The sequence below is a fragment of the Candoia aspera genome, chromosome 3 (genome assembly GCF_035149785.1).
Source record: "Candoia aspera isolate rCanAsp1 chromosome 3, rCanAsp1.hap2, whole genome shotgun sequence".
In the NCBI taxonomy this organism is placed as follows: domain Eukaryota; kingdom Metazoa; phylum Chordata; class Lepidosauria; order Squamata; family Boidae; genus Candoia; species Candoia aspera.
The window spans coordinates 9,050,882-9,068,534 of NC_086155.1; the positions used below are offsets into that span (position 1 = coordinate 9,050,882).

The 17,653-nt window shown below is 41.7% G+C and overlaps 1 protein-coding gene across 1 annotated transcript in view; it reads left to right on the forward strand.

Moving 5' to 3' along the window:
* Positions 1-17,653, forward strand: part of LAMA5 (laminin subunit alpha 5) — a 225,010-nt gene that overhangs the window by 105,075 nt on the left and 102,282 nt on the right. Inside the window, exons 7-15 of the mRNA XM_063298768.1 lie at positions 4,485-4,600; positions 7,800-7,918; positions 9,760-9,850; positions 10,692-10,826; positions 11,118-11,180; positions 11,343-11,483; positions 11,870-12,007; positions 13,006-13,140; positions 14,412-14,546. Coding sequence (XP_063154838.1) covers positions 4,485-4,600; positions 7,800-7,918; positions 9,760-9,850; positions 10,692-10,826; positions 11,118-11,180; positions 11,343-11,483; positions 11,870-12,007; positions 13,006-13,140; positions 14,412-14,546 — 1,073 coding nt within the window. The remainder of the gene's footprint in view (positions 1-4,484; positions 4,601-7,799; positions 7,919-9,759; positions 9,851-10,691; positions 10,827-11,117; positions 11,181-11,342; positions 11,484-11,869; positions 12,008-13,005; positions 13,141-14,411; positions 14,547-17,653) is intronic.

The window sequence follows — 17,653 nt, forward strand, 5'->3', positions numbered from 1 at the left end:
GGACGGAAGATCGCGGAAGCATGGCCAGTAATCACGGCGGCGCTGAAGGATGCACAGGCAGCCTACAAAGAGCAGGCCGACAAGCACCGGCGCCAACAACCGACGTTCCAGGCGGGGGATATGGCCTATCTATCCACCAAGTTCCTAAAGTCAACCCAACCCTCGAAAAAACTGGGGCCTAAGTACATCGGGCCGTTCCGAGTCACGCAAATAGTGAACCCGGTAGCAATACGCTTGGACCTGCCACACAACCTCCGGAGACTCCACCCGGTGTTCCACACCAGCCTCCTGAAACCGGCAACCACCTCCCGATGGCACCCAAGCACGCCACAGCCCGCACCGGTGATGATCGACGGGCAACACCACTTCGAGATAAGGGACATTCTCGACTCCCGCAAGCAACGAGGAACTCTACACTATCTGGTCAGGTGGAAACACTTCCCCCACCCGGAATGGGTGGCGGCGCACAACGTTAACGCGCCTGACCTGACCAGAGCATTTCACCGGGCATACCCCGACAAACCACAACCAAGGTCAGCAAACCAAACCCCCCCCCCGCAGGCCCCCCCCGCCTCCCGTGCCCCAAGGGAAAGGGCCCCCCCAAGCCCGCGACTTGGGTGGACCTCCCCCCCCGGGACTCACTCCCCCCGCCCCGGGCCCACGGGGTGGTGACAAACGTTCGCCAGCACCCTCCCCCCGCCCCCCCGGCCGCGGGGGAGTGGCAAGCAAGTCAACAGGGCAACCTGGGGGCAACGCCCAGGAGACACAACAAAGGCGACGCACTTTAAATAAGAAAAAAGAAGGGCCCTACCTGGAGCTGAGAAGCACCCGACCAGCCACGCCTCTCTCCTCGCCGAACTGAGCCAAACAAACAGGGTGTGGCTGGAGCATGCGCACGCCAGGTCAGGACCCGAGCATGCGCACCATGGACACACCCTGGGAAGGCACGTGGTAGAGGGAGGAGCAAAGGGAGGGGCGACAACTACTCCGGCGGGAACTTTGAAAAAAAAAAAAAAAGTGGCGTTTTGACAGCTCCACGGAAAAAACCCAGAAAACCGGGGGGGAACACTATTCGGAAAGGGGGCAGTATGTCATGAGTGCCGTTGAGCTAAAGTCATCAGCGCAATGGCACACATGACAATGGCAAGGAAATAGGTGAAGGGGTGCAAGATAAGTAGCCATCAACCCACAACGACTAACGGCCAACAAACAATAACTAAACGGATCACGGAGCACACCCAAGCCATCAGCGCCAATACAACGGGGATCGCCCAGCTGAAAGCAATCAGCAGAGGAATGGAAAACCTGATGATGGGCGATCCCGGAAACCCTCACCCACCGGCAGGGCAACGTATTGGACAAAGGGGGGTGACGTGACCGCGAGCGAGGGGGCGCTGACCGGCGCGGGGTATTTAAACCCCGCACCGGCGCGCTCCTGTCACTCTCAGCTTTTTTCTACCAACGCTGTACCTGCCCTGCAAATAAATCAGAGCCTGATCCACGAACCAGTGTCTGAGTGTTATTCAGAGGCAGGCAGTGCATGACATTCACCTTCTTTCTGAATGTGGACCAAAGAGGAGGATGCAGAATGCTTGGTGATGCTTCTTTGAAAGGAGATTAATCCTTTCAAAAGTAGTCTTTCATTCTCAGGAATGATACAAGCCATTCAAAGATTGGCTGCTTCCTTCCTTTTTTTACCTGTCCAGTAACCGGATGGGTGGATGGAAAGATCCCTCCCTCCCTCCCTCCCTCCAAAGAACCAGTCAGGTTTTCTAGGAAATGCCCATCACAATGCCCATTTTCTAAAAATTTTAATTAATTTTTTTCATGCTTGACTGTCATGGTCACACCAAGATACAATGTGTAGGCTTGAGAAAGTATGCAACACAGGTGTGGGCAAATTGATGGCTCTAGTCAGCAATCTGAATTAATCTAGGGATGAGGTTGCCAAGCAACTTCTCTTCCTTCTCTCCACATCCTCCTCTGACCTTCTGTCTTGCCTGAGTTACACCCCAGATATTCATCTGATGAAGAGATTAGCAAGACATTTGTGACATACCCATCAATTGCAGCAACTAAATAAAAGGTCCTGGCCTTTGCAGAAAAATATCCATGAGCCCATAGACAGCTTGATGACCTTTATGGTCTTTTACTTCCTCTTGTGCATTGATTGTCACTTCTTCTCTTGCATCCATTCATGTAGTTTTATTCACCATCAACACAAAGGGCCAGCCCCAACTGTATGTTACAGGAATGTCAGAGCAGAGCATGGTTGAAATTTCTGAATCAGTTGGCATAGATGGGCTCATTGGGTTTATGAAAAGAGCACTGCCAGTCATGTCTACTTTTTACATCCACCTAAATGATTTCATCTTAGTCCATTGCATCTAAGAGAAATGCACTGGGACTGTTTATGTAAAACTCCCTGGGAATGTTTACTGAATAATACAGAAAGGCTTAATCTAGAGAAATAAATCCTAACTGATTTCGAAACATGAAACATGACCATCGGTGTGATTCCAACCTTTATATTTACCCATTTATTGCATCACCTTGGATGTTATATGCATAGGAGAACCGTTTTAGTTTATTTTGTATAAGCACAAGTATTCCAAGAATAAGGCACATGAGTCGTAAACGACGCGACGGCAACTAACAACAACATTACAAAGATATAATGTAAGATTTTAGGAATGCCTGAGCGTTTATTTGCATTTCTGTAAATTTCATGGCAAAGGGGCATATTTGCAGAGTATAATTCGTTTCAGACTTTTTGTGCACAGATGCAACAGCCCATGTTGTTTGCAGAAGGATATAGCTTTATTTCTTCTACATATTGGCTGGGCTCCAGTATCATGCTGAGCCCAATTGTTTAAACCTATAAGGGCCTGATTATACCCAGCACTAAGCCATAATAGCTGGCTTCACAAATGAAACTCTTTGCTAGAGAAGATGGCACAGAAACCATGTTAAATGCTAGAGCAGAACACTTCCCTCAGTGTTTGTCTACTGGCAACGTGCAGACGCAGATGCTCCCTTGAAATTTCTGTAGTAGTTGGTACATCAGTGTCTGTTTTTTTTAAAATAGAAAATATCTATTTTTAAGCCCTGGGATATGAACAAGCAAACAGTGCGTGTGTGTGCCATGGGAGGGAGAGGCAGGCCCGGAGGGGGGAAATGAGTAATTGTACAGATAAAAGCTGGAACAGGACTTTATTAACCATGCAGCTGACAGATAGTATTTTTCTTGGGTGGGTACTGGGAATGGAATTTTGCCGCGTGAGGTCACCTCTTGATAAACCAACCAACGGGACAAAATTCTAATTCTTGCCAGGAACTTTCAGAAAAGCTTTTTTGTTTTTTAAATCACCACAAACCTCAGCTGATGAAATCCGAAGGGGAAGGGCATATAAATTGAATTTTTGCATCAGATCTCCTTGCTGAAGTGAAATGAGTTTGGGCAGTGTTGCATTTTCTGGTAGCTGTCCCTTGTTTCATTGGGACTCACACAGGCCAAAATCCTTGGTGGGTTGTGTATGATATATTTTACAGAACACAAAAAAATTCAACCGTAAAATTAAAATGTAAGGATGGAAGAATTTCTTTTTAAAGGCAAGGAAGTGTAAATCTTTGACAAGGGCCACTGCGAAGAATTGGGCTTCCTAATGTCCCAAAAGTCATTGGTTGCAGAGGAATAATAGTTCAAAAGCAAGTTTCCACAACCTTGAGATACCTTTTTACAGATCCCAGCATCTGTACCATCACCCAGTCGTTGTCAGATGAAATGAATTGGAAAAGAATAATAGAAAAGGACTGAAGAACCCGTTGAATTGTGTTAGCCAAACTGTGTACCCATTTTATTTTGCATTGTGATGTTTTTCTCACAATTGTTAGATAGTACATTATACTTCCTGATATAAATTGGATAATGCTTCTCTCCATGGCTGGTAGTGGAGGTATGTCATACCTTCAAACTTCTCCATTTTTTTTTTTTTGCAAAATATGAGTTTCTCTTCTGCGGGTAACTGTCATAAATATAGGATGCAGGATTCTTTGAAGGTGCAATCATAGTTACACTATCTTGAAATGCTCAATAATAAAAATAATGAGTACAGGGGATCTTTGTTATTTGTGAAGGTTCCTTCCTGGCCAATCAGCCATGGACAACAAGGCCACATACATACGCGCGCGCGCACAAACACACACACACACAAATGCTTTCCACTTGCACAAAAGCCATTTTCCGAGTTCATAAAATACACAAAATGCACTTAAAAAGCCAGATATATGAGACCCTTTACCACTGCCTGGTCTTTATTTTCCAGCCATGGAGAGCCAGTGTTAATAGTTTTGAGCATATACCATGAAAGACCATGGAGAACATAGGCCACCTGGTAGTCCAAAATTAGGGGCCATATGAAAGTGATTGGTAAGATATATCCATACAGATTTCTGCATTTGATTCACTGCCCTTTTATTTGCAGGTTACAGTGCGACTGCCAACACAACACCTGTGGCGGGTCATGTGATCGCTGTTGTCCGGGCTTCAACCAGTTGCCTTGGAAACCAGCCACAACTGACAGCGCCAATGAATGTGAACGTAAGTTTTATAATAACCAGAATGTGACTGATTGATTTGACATCTTCCACCTACCCTTGTGCTTCTGTCCCACCCCCCTTTTAAGGTTCATGACACGGGTCATTGCAAAACTGGAAGTGAAGGCACTTGATGTTCTGGATGGCATCTGCTGATCACTCAGAGGGTTGAAAGAGGGCACCATTGGGACACTTTTGGGTTTGTGTGAGTTTGTAAGCGAGAGCAAAGTTGGAGACACCCATTTACATTAATCTCTTCTTTCCCAGCCAGCCAAATATCCAGCTTGCCCAGCAGATGCTTGGATTTGTTCTGCATTGGACTGATTAACAAAGAAGGTCTTGGCTGAGAAGAAAGTGGGTGGCAGTGTAGCTGTAGAAGAGCTGGTAGGGAGGGGCCTGGGTGTGCAATTTGCAGAGAAGCTGCGCTGAGTCTAGTTGTGCCTCCCTTTTCATAGTTACACAAGGTCAGGAGTGAGCAGTGTTTGCTTGATGTATAGCTCATCTTTCTGCCCAAACAGGATTATTGGGGAGCCCAATGTGGTGCAATGGTTAAAGGGCTGGTCTAGGAGCAGGTAGACCCAGCATGAAATCATGGTCTATCCACAGTTCAGCCTAGCCAGGGAAAGCCGATGCCATCTAATGGCTAAAGCAGAGTTTCTCAACCAGGGTTCTGTGGCATCCTAGCATTCCATGAGAGGCCACTAGGGTTTCCCTGAGAGATCACAATTTATTTAAAAAATTATTTCAAACTTCACATCAAAGAAATAAGTTTCATTCTTTATTTTTAGTTTAAGAACACTGCCAATGCATATATACAGACCTACACATGAAACAAATACAATAATTTTGTAACTTCCGGCCTATATTTGAGCCTGAATATGCAGGGGTTCCCCAAGGCCTGAAAAACATTTCAAGGACCCTCAAGGGTCAAAAGGTTGAGAAAGGCTGGGCTAAGCTGTTGGACCACAATGCGGAGACCTAATTCTAGTCCATCCTTGCACATGGAAGTCTTAGACTGTCAGATCCCCCGATCAAAGGTTTCACAGAAACCCTTATCAGGGCATCTCCCATCATGTCATTCTCTCATGTTGCCAGATGGGAGGGGGTGTGTGAAGTTGGAGTGTAAAGGGGTATGTTATGGCTATGGAGCACATCAAGGACGTGGGGTTGAGATACGACAGGAATACCGTCTGGATGGGAGGGGCAGTGACATGCTTTGTGGGAAAGGCGACTAGCTAAGGGAATGTAGTTTTAAATTAGGTTTTAGCGGGAAATCTTTATTCGCAGCTTGCCTTCTGTACCGTTCATTACGCTTTATTAAAACAGTTGAAGAGATTCAGCTTCTTGACTGTGTATGTGTGAATGCTTGAATGATCAGGTGATGAAATAGACATTCTTTCTCAGCCCAACCTACCTCAAAGGGTTGCTGTTGTGAGGAGAAACAGGAGGAGGATGCTCCTGAATGGAAGGCAGGATGCTAATCTAACAAATAAACTGCAGAACTGCAACATGAGATTAAAATAAAACAAAAATACACTCAGAACTTTTAACATTGTCCTGAAAATAATTCAAAAGGGCTGGTGGAGAATAGATTTTGGCTCCTTTTTTTCAATGGCTTGGGGTATTGATTGATACAGTTCCTGAGGGAATCTGTTCTATTTGGGATTGATTCAGGAGAAATCCTTTGCATGCCACCCAGTGAGCATCTGAAAGCCTTTTTAAAATCTTAGAGTCTGACCAGAGTGAAAGTGATAGAGCTGGTTCTCAGAGAGTCAGCTTTAAGACATTTAGGCCCTTGAATGTTCAGATCAATCCTTTTCCCTCCCAAATTGGCAAGCGGTACTGATTCCTGGTCTTAGTATTGCACAACACTTCCCACAGGATTCCTGCTGTTTTACATCTGTTGGAGTTTCTGGCGTTCTTCAGGGATGCTTGACATAAAGAAGTTAGACCTTGACTTGGTTCAAGAATCTGAGCAGGGTCACACCTGGTAGTTCTCGGAGGGGAAACTCCCAGGCAATCACAGAATTACAGTGGGAAGCGGACAAAGCCAGCCAGAGCAAGCCAATGGAAAAGTCCCTGGTACTGTTGCCAAGGGCTTGATTCAAAGGAAACTTTACTTTTACTTCAACACAGGTATGGATGATGCTTACAGATGCTACGAAATAGTTCAGGATGGCTGTAAAGAGCTCTAAATGGAAGGATCACAACGGTGTGGATGAAAGACTAAAGAGCAAATGTTGTGCATCGTACATAGGAGGCTATGCATATTGAAACAAAAAGATTCCAACTTTATATATTGCATTTCGATAACAGGGCCTGAATCAATGGTGTTTCCAGCTGGACAGTTCAGTCAACCCCAAACTTGCATATTTCTAAGCAGGATTTTTATTGTGCAATAATTCCACCTTAATTGTTGAATTTTACAGAGGATCCAACATAACTTGAGTTTGTAAGCCAATTATTGCATTATTATCTTGTAACAGAAAGAAAGATGGAATATTTGCACAGGGCCTTGAACTGATAGCGTTAAGAGCACATTTGAAGAAGACCAATTCCATCTGAAAGGTTATTAGGAAAAAAACTGATATGAAAAGGCATAGAAAAGGGTGGAAATGTTCAGGGTGGAAAAGCTACAGAAAAGGGCAACCACCAGGGTTCATGGGATTGGAATGCCTTTGATAAAAAGGAACTTTAAACACTGGAGGAATCTTAGCTGAATTGAAATGAGAATTTTAGGCTAGAGGTTTATAAAATTATGCATGATAGTAGAGAATACTAGAATTCTGCTTAACTCAGTGAAATTGATAAAATTGTTTGGCAATAGATTATGGATAGTTATAATGAAATAGTGTTTTAAACAATTTGTAGTTCATTTATTGATGTCCCTGCATTCTGAAACAGTTTCTGTGTTTCTGGATTCAGTAAGATGATGAACAAAGCATTATTTTAATATTCCAAGCCTTCAGTCTTTTTTTATGTAGTAGTATTACTAGAAAATGTGGGTGATTAACCAGCAATTTGTAATAAGCAAATATGTGTATCATCTTGAATTTAAAGTTACCCAACCAAGCACATTTTTCAAGTGGATGCAATAGATATTGTCATATTGAGAATTCAACAGTTATTTCTGCTATTGCCAATAGGGTACTATGTTAATCAGAAGTTGTATCAGCTTTCGATTGCTTTTTCTGTTATTTCAGCCTGTAATTGCAATGCCCATGCCTATGATTGCTATTATGACCCAGAGGTTGACCGTCAGAAGTCCAGCAAGAATCATAATGACCGTTTTGAAGGAGGTGGTGTCTGCATTGACTGTCAGGTGAGACTTTGTTGAAATAACAGAACCCCCAAAGGATGTTTGTCTTGTTGATTGTCCTTTGTCTTCTTAAATCCTTTAATGTTGGTACTAAAGAACTTGATCCTCTTAAGTAGTGTGAGTACTTTTAATACAGGTAGTCCTCACTTATGTCCACAACTGGGACCAGAATTTCGATTCATAAGCAAAGCGGTCATTAAGCAAATCCAACCCGATTTCACAATCTTTTTTGTGGCGGTTGTTAAGCGAATCGCTGTGGCCATTAAGAGAATCATACAGTTCCCCATTGATTTTGCTTGCCAGAAGCTGGAAGAGAAGGTTGAAAATGGTGATCACATGACCATGGGATGCTGCGATGGTCATAAGTGTGAGGACCAGTTGTAAGTCAGTTTTCCCAGCACCATCGTAAGTCCAAACCATCACTAAACAAATGGTCATTAAGCGAGGACTACCTGTATCATCAAGTTATATTCGAGGGCCAGTTTCTGCTCATGAGTTAACTTTGATCATCGGTCCCATTGGCATGGCCATTGGTGTGTGATAATGGAAATCGATATAGAAATATACAGGAGGGATCCGGGTCATAGGCGATCATCCTAAAATTGGTATCTGAAAATCAAGTAATCCAGGTTTTTACATTGAGGCAGATCCTCAATACTCCTGATATATAATTCAAATCTTAATATACAGTATTTCATTATATATTATGCACATTAATGCTGTAAGTATTTATTTATTTTATTTATTAATTCAATTTATATGGCTGCCCATCTCAACAAGTGACTCAAGTAGGCAAATTCTCACTAAATGCAAGTAATGTATACAAAACATCCTTGGGGGTGTCTTGAGTCTTCAGAAAAGTCAAGATGGCAGCTGTGACTGCACAATTGAAGCCCCACCCCTTTTTATGTAAAAAAAAAAAGAGGTGGGGCTTCAATTATACAGTTGTAGCTACCATCTTGACTTTTTTGATCTCTCCTGATTGTAATTTCAGGAACATTGCCACTGGACAAATATTAATATTTATTGTACTATTTATCTTAAAATATTGACAATTCCAGAAAACTTTGTGGGTGTCTCTTGGGAGATGTGTTGCCATATTCTGATACTTGGGTAGATATTATCTCTAGCATATGAATGTCTCAAAAGCAAAAATGAAAAAAAGATTTAGACATTTGGAAGGAATTAGCTGGCAATTCTAGCTTTCGTAGATGATCAAGTCACAGATCCTTATGCCACATACTAACTTGGCGGTAAGCTCCTGTGAATTCAGGCAACTTTACTCCTGAGTAAACATGTGTAGGGTCACACCATCACTCTGATTTATAACATATGTGCATATTTTAAGGACTCTTCATATATCCATTAAGTTTCCGACACATTTGAAAGAAAACAGTTACTGTGGCTTTCGTTACTTATTGAGAATGTCGCAGGTATTTTTATTTCTGTATAAGACCCATTCTCCACTAATTACTGTTAATAATTGACCCAAGCCAAAGCAATAATATAAAAAAACCAACCCCTGCCCTGAACTGAAATGACTTGTGGATTTTATTCTATAGTTAATATTAACTATAAAGGGAATTTTGTAGAAAAATAAGAATCCATAGTAATGGATTAAAAATAGAATTACGCTTGTCTAGCATAGTTAAAACTGTTTCAGTTTTAGAGCAAAGCTTGTGCCTTTATACTCAGAGACGGGCCTTACTAACTTAATTAGGACTTAACTCTATATAACTTTATTTTTACGGCCTTAGTGAAGTTCTTTTTCCCTTAAAACTGTGTATCTGTCTGACTCATAATGCCTCAAATCAATGGCAGCTAACAGATGAATTATTTTGCAGCATCATACAACAGGCGTTAACTGTGAGAGGTGCAGCCCAGGATATTATAAATCCCCAGATCATCCCATAGATTCACCTTATATTTGCTACCGTGAGTATTTTCTCTGTGTTCTGTACACATGGGGATTCTTCAATGTGTCCTTCTCAGAACATGCCTCCAAACCTTCTCACCCCAAAGGGTGGAAACCTTATGGGACATCATCATAAGGTATGAAGAGCAGCCCTTGAACAAAAAAATAGACTACAGGTAGTCCTCTCTTAACAACAGTAATTGGGACTGGAATTTCCATTGCTAAGTGATGTGGTCATAAAGCATGACATCACGTAACTGCACTGCTTAGCAACGGCTAAGTTTCAAGTTGAAGTGTCCTAACTACCAGGAAACACACTGAGACAATGAACTGGTCTCTAATATTTATTACTAGTACTTAACAAGAATCCTAACAAACTGAAGAAGCGTGGGAAAAACCCAGACATATAACCCCCAAGGATTAAGGCGGTCCCGATCTGTGTCTCTTTGAATGGCTGAACAGTTCCTCAGTGCTACGCATGCGCTTGACAGTCTGGGTGGGAGCCCCCTGCTCGCCATCCTTACTCATGACATGAAGGGTGAGAATAGTTTAATGCATCATGTGAATTAAACATCTCATTTCTAGGATGGCATTGATTACAACTTTTTGTCAATTGTTATTTTGTTCCTGTGATTGGTTGGTTATAACCTTCTTATTGTAGCGGGAAGGTAAGCTGCTCCAAGTTTTTTCTGATTGCAGCAGCATATGACCCCCAGTACCTGAATTGAATTGAACCGAACCGAACCGAACCGAACTGAATTGAATTGAATTGAATTGAATTGAAATAAACCATGAGGTGATCAATAGAGTATTCCATAGTAGATTTATGCTGACATGATCATCCATCATCCTTCTTTTTAGGCTGCAACTGTGACTCAGACTTTACCGATGGCACTTGTGAGGACTTCACTGGCCGCTGCTACTGCAAGCCAAACTACTCGGGGGAACACTGTGATGCTTGTGCAGACAATTATGTGGACTTCCCACATTGCTACCGTATGTATTAGTGTCGGAACTGAGCACTGGTTCCATAACTCTTGAGTGCCTACCTCTCTTGAGGTGTTGGAATCTTTCTGATTAACAACAAAGTTGGCTTCTATCCACGAAGTCTTCAGAAGGGTTAGTTTGGGGAATTGGAAGGAGATGATGGAATCTGAAGTGCAGGTTATATTTTGGAATCTAGAAGGGACTATGGAGAACTGGATTTATTTTGGTCTAGTGTTTACCTAGAGACTGACTTTCCTGTGACATAGAATTAATGTTTGTGTTGTCTTTCCCTTCGTGTAGCCATGTCAATTTTATCTTACAATGCTACTGGAGAACAAGTCCTCCCAGCTGGGCAGATAATAAGTAAGCTTTTGGTTTCATCTTCCCTTTTTAAAATTCTCGCACTACCTCGTATTGCGATGATCTCTTTGTGATATTTCTCGCAGGATTTCACTAGAGATCAGGATTTTTCTGGGCTTCATACGGACTCTGCCTGATGGTTCTACCTCTGTCCTTGTTTTCCAGACTGTGACTGCAATGTTGCTGGAACAAGAGGGAACACCTGCAGGAAAGATTCTCACACTGGGTTGTGCTTGTGTAAGCCTAACTTTCAAGGGACACAGTGTGATCAGTGTGTATCTGGATACTATGGACCAAGTTGCCAACGTGAGTAAACCTACCCTGGGCAGTGATGTAAAGCTCATAAGAAGTTTCCCTGGAAAAACTAGTTTTGAAGCTTGGTTGAAGGAAAAGAGAGAGGTGGTAGGAACCAGACATGACAGGACAGAGTTTTAGGCATTGAGAGAAAGTAAAAGCATCACTGTAGCATTTGATTTTTAGACCATCTCCTTTCTTCAGGGTTGTGTTTTATCACATATTGTCTATTCATAACAACCTGCAGTGGGAGAGAAGAGAAGTGTTGATTTCTTGCCTTGCTGTGGAAGCTCCCTGTAAAATATTGACTGTTTTAACTCACTGAGATTGCTGGGATTGTATGGAAGCTCTTGGTGTCTGTAATTATGGTGCTAAATGTTTAATTCCCCCTCCCACAGCTTGCCAGTGCTCAGGCCCTGGATTCTTTGAAGGCACGTGTGACAACGAAACTGGACAGTGTCTGTGTCGAACCGGGTTTGAAGGCCATTTATGCAATCAGTGTGCTCCTGGCTATTTCAACTACCCACTATGTCAACGTGAGTTGTCAAATATGGAAGTGTAGTTGCTGGGAGATTGACACATGAATATTACACCAAGCAGAAATAGACGGTGGAGTCAAATAGAGGCCAGGAGGTGCTGTTCCTCAGTCACTGCTCTGGGTTTACAGAGTAGCTCCCCTTGGGATTAAGACTGGCACTGTCCTTCTTAACATTCTTAAGATGGAACCTTTTGTAGAGTGTTTGATAAGTAAATTGTTGCCATTTTTTCATTTCCATTTGTTTATTTATTTACTTATTTTTCAAATTTATATAGTCGCCCATCTCGCATAAACTTCCATGAGTTTTTATTGATTTGATGGTATCTTAGTGAATAAATCTATCCATTCTTCCACTCAAACTAGATTTTTAGTGGTGTAAAGTTGGTATTTTCATGAGTATCCATCCTTCCCTGTTGGACTTCTGTTTCCTCTTCATTAATCCTTATTAGCAATTCCAAGATCATAACCTTGATCATAACCAATAACACTCAGTAAGCCCAGCGGATCAGAATTTAGAATTTGAACAAATTATGTCATGCCAGCTAACTATATGTTTACATTGTCTGTATCAATAACTCTGGAAGAAGTCAATGGCCAACCACTTCCATATTGTTGCCAAGAAAAGTGCATGGACTTGTCCCTAGGAACCAAGGTTGACTCGAGAGAACCTTTTATTATTTATTTATTTATTATTTAAATTTATATTACCGCCCATCTCTCCCAACGGGGGACTCTAAGAGCCACTTAGACGGGGGACTCTAAGAGCCACTTCCTTGCTGCTCAGTTTGGATTTTTATTTTTACATAGTATAGATTTTTGAGTATGTGGCTATGGATGGATGTATTTTGCTAGCCTTGCTGATTCTTCGTTGACAAGAATCTCAAGTACTTAACTTGGTGGGCCTTCAGGGTAGTGTTGACCATCTCTGGGCTCCTGGCTTAATTTTCTCATTAAGATCATGAAGTCTGAAACCTAAAATCTTTTTCTCTGTTAAAGTTTGTGGCTGCAGTGCTGTTGGGACCTTGCCGGAAGGCTGTGATGCTTCTGGGAAATGCTACTGTAGGCCTGAGTATGGTGGACTTCATTGTGACCAGTGCAGTTTTGGATATCATTCCTACCCTCACTGCCAAGGTACATCAGTATGAGAAGGGATTCATACGAAAGATCCATTAATTGACAAAAAATACAAATGCCTGTGAAAGAAGTAAATCTTTGCAAATCTAAAGCTAAGGCTATCATACCACCCTTTTACCATGCAGGGTCCTGGCCATTGACATTTTATACGTCAGATTTGTACTCTACAGGTAGTCCTCGCTTAACTACCACAATTGGGCCCGGAATTTTGGTTGCTAAGTGAAGTGGTCATTAAGTGAATCTGACCCAATTTTACAACCATTTTTTGGTGGCCATTAAGCAAGTTACCATGGGTGTTAAACAAATCATGTGGTCATTAAGGAAATCATGTGGTCTCCCACTGATTTTGGTTGCCAGAAGCTGGCCGGGAAGATAGAAAATGACGATCACATGACCATAATGCTGTGATGGTCATAAATGTGAACTGGTTGCCAAGCTCCCAAATCCTGATCACGTGATCATGGAGAACGCTGCAATGTCATAAGTGTGAGGACCGGTTGTAAGTCGTTTTTCTCAGCACCATCATAAGTCCGAACCATCACTAAATGAATGGTTGTTAAGGGAGGACTACGTAGTTTGTTCATAGATGCTTCCTTATCTTTTTGGGCCATTGCACTACGAAAATAAATCATCATTCCTAGCAAATTCTGGTAGCTGACTGGAGGTTGAGAAAATGTTGGAATTGGGTGTACTGCATCTGTTAGAATTTCAGATATTTCTCGGATCCATTTCCCTTCTAGTTACCATATTTCCTTAATAATCCTTTGCATCTGGTTCAGCACTGTCACCCTTTTCCCCATCCCCAGTTTTCTTGCACTGAACAGGTTGAAACTGATGTCCTCAGTGGCCTTATCAACTCAAGGTCAGGTGTCAGTGAGATGGGGACTAGAAGTTACTAGCATTCCTAACATGGGTGTAGGAATCTGCTTCCTCCAGCAGGACGAACAGCTTCCTTGGGAGGAAGTATTCAGCTATTAATCAGGCAATCAATTAATTTGTTTGTTTGTCTGTGGCATTTATATCCCACCTCCTGCTTATAGGGAGTCTTCCCAATTTTATCCCCGTAACAACCACAGTGAAGCATTATGTATTATGTGAAGAGGGTCCAAAGCCACACCGTGAGCTCCGTAGTTCAGTAGATGGCTGTCCTTTGGGGCACTAGTTCTGTTACACGGCATGGTTTACTCTGAGGACATAAAATGGAACTTTTATATTCTTATTATTTAATTCTCCTTCCCAGAATGTCTTTGTGTGCCTTCCTCTTGCAGCTTGTTCTTGTGGCCTCCGGGGCTCGGTGGACAGCAGTTGCAACCCCATTGGTCAATGTAACTGCCTCTCAAATTACATCGGCCGAACATGCAACCAGTGTGCCCCAGGCTTCCATGGGTTTCCTTCTTGTACAGGTAAGCCATTTGTCAAATTCAGCCCACCTTTGGAGGTAGAGAATGTATCGTGCTTCGTATTGCAAGTTTCTGCATTGCTACCCTGAATTTTCAGTAGACTTTATTTACCCTGATCCCATTACTTTACTCCTCATTCAGCTGTCTGAACTGCAAGTCTGCTATGTCCTTAAAGGTTCTAGAGGAGAAGAGGGCTCATAATTTAAGATGCAGTACATACTTTGGTGGGGGGGGGGTAAAAACCCAAACCTAGCTTGTAGCTACAGAATCAGAAGTATTTATTTGGAACAGTCTTTACAGAAGCCTGACAATATGGGAAATGTAGCCATTGTCCTCATAAAAGTAAATATGTATAGGCAAAAGGAAGAGGGGCCGACCAAGGGCAAGGTGGATGGATGATATTCTAGAGGTGACGGACTCATCCCTGGGGGAGCTGGGGGTGTTGACGACCGACAGGAAGCTCTGGCGTGCGCTGGTCCATGAAGTCACAAAGAGTCGGACGCGACTAAATGAATAAACAACAAATAGGAACCTTGGTTGGTTGTACTATTGTCAGTGAGAGGTCTATATTTATTACCTTGTTTTCCTTTTAACAAGGACTCGCTTGTTAAAAGGAAACAGCTAGGATACATCCAACTGTACTGTTCTCTGAGCTTCCCCAAAGTGCATCTTTGGATACTGATTCTACTCATTCACCAACAAGATTTAGCAGGAGTGGAGAGGTTTAAATATTTATGGCTTTATTTTAATATCATTCTGACTCTACACCTCAGGTGCTAGTCTAGGATTAAACTAAGATGCTGAATCAGGGTAAAATAACACTCTATGGTTAATAAAAGCATAAAATAGATAATCAGGTTAAGTCATAGACAACAACTTTGTCTCTGAACTGTGGCTACTGAGCCTGCTCAAATTCAAATCTACAGACTAAACTTGTCAAGATTGGTTGACATTGGCCCAAATTGATCCCTTGTTTATACAATGAACTCAGAGGTAGGCAGGGGTATCCACAAGGTGGGAGGGTCAAAGAAGTCAAGATGGCAGCTGTGACTGCCTAATTGGAGCTCTGCCCCCTTTTTAATGTATGTTGGAATGCATGTAAAAAAGAGGCAGAACCTTGATCAAGCCATTGTTATCACCACCTTGATTTTTTTTTACAGCCCCCACCCCTGTGCATTGGATGTAGGTGCAGAAATCACTCGCTGAGACTACAGGATTCAGTTCTACCCATGTTATTAGCCATATTCCTCATAGTTAACGGGGCACGCAAGTCTGAACTGCCAGTAGTTACTTGTGGTGCCTGTTTAAATGTCACTGCTCATCGTAAAAAACATAGCTATATGATGAAGTAGCCCTGAGTACTATCAGCCCAGAAGATAACTCCTAATGCTTTTTCATATGGAAAATATGAACCGTGGACAGCTGGCTGAGCACTAGATTCCGATGCTGATAATGGCAGCCTAATTTTGAAGAGGCTTAAAGCTTAGACTAAATTCCCTTGGTATAGACTGCAGGGACACTTAGTTTTTATTTTTATTTTATTCATCAACATCTGGAACTTACATAACATCATAGATTCAAGTACTGCGATAGGAAGGCAATAATGCAAAGCTTTCGAGATCATAAATCACTCCTGAAATTGTAAAACATTCCTTTTCTCAACCGGCAATGGTTTATTGCAATCTTTGCTCATTTAAACTCATCGCAGTCTTGCTGGCCCAGCTTAGCACGATGCTGTTGAGACCTAGCGAGCACTTTTTTTTCAGCCCTCGCTGTTTATGATTCAGTTAAAATGTTACAAAGAGAAGATTATGTGCCACTTCTATTGACTAATCTTTACTTTAGCTCTGCTCAGAACTCAGATGGCTGGTTTATTTTAGATCAGTTGGTCCTGGTCCTTTCCCAATGATCTTCCATATCTCTGCATTGAGAGTCACCTGCTTATTGGTGCCAGCTCATGCCTAATGTCTCTGTGATCTTACAGAGCTGTTATTCAAAATACGGGGTCAGAAAGAAATATGCTTTGCTTGGAAAGTTAAAATAATGGTTCCATAGCACCACCTTCTGAAACAGATGCCCCACAGCAACATTGTACATTAAGCTGAGAAGTGGTCCGAGGGACAACTTAGTGGCAAAGCAGAGATTTGAACCAGGATATTTCAGGTCCTAATATTTTTTGGTGGCTGCATTCAAGCCACCGAATTCTTTTCAGATTCTCCAAATCACGGTTGTGAAAGTATGGAATGGGCTGGATTCTTGTGTCCGCCTTCTTTCCTTTCCTTCCCTTTCTTGTATGAATCCACTCTTCTCTTTCTGGGTTTCTGATCATTTTAATTTATTATGATCCTAAAAGGTCTGGATATAAAAAGGAGTTACAGATACAGCCTTGTATGGATAACATGCCAAACAGGCGTTTATTACTGTCCATTAATGGTTATGGAAGAGAAGTTTGGTACATATTTTAACACAAACCTATCTGATTTCCAATCCCATAAACTTGCTGGCAAATTGAAATTTGTTTTGTGCTGAAAGTCTCATTTTTCTAAATGCTGCAATGCTGTTCGCTAGTAAAAATCGTATAAAATGTGTATACTAGGTAAAACTTGTAGAAAAATAGATACATTTGAGAAGCATACAGAAAAAAAAATGTGTTGAATTAAAGGAAGTGGAAGGAAATGTCCATATATAGTGTACGTAACATGCATACACTAAGAAAAATACCTTTTTTAAAATTACAGTAACAAAACTGAGAAACTTGAGTGAAACCAAACTTGACAGATGTCCTCATCCCTTCTATAAGCCTTGATCCAACAAAATGAACCATGATTTGATTTTCAGATGTGTGATTTCTTCTTTCAAGGAACCAATTTATGTATCACACTACTTTTTCTATTCTTATCAATTCAGTTATTTAAAATATGCATAGCATTTCAGACTTTTCTTTGTGATATAATCCTTGCTTACAGCAATAGAGTAGTATTATGTTTTCACTTTTTGATGATAATACAGTATTATAAGGTATTTTCTGTAAACTAGTGATTTCTCTACAATATATAAATTATTATTATTATTATTATTATTATTATTATTATTATTATTATTATTATTAT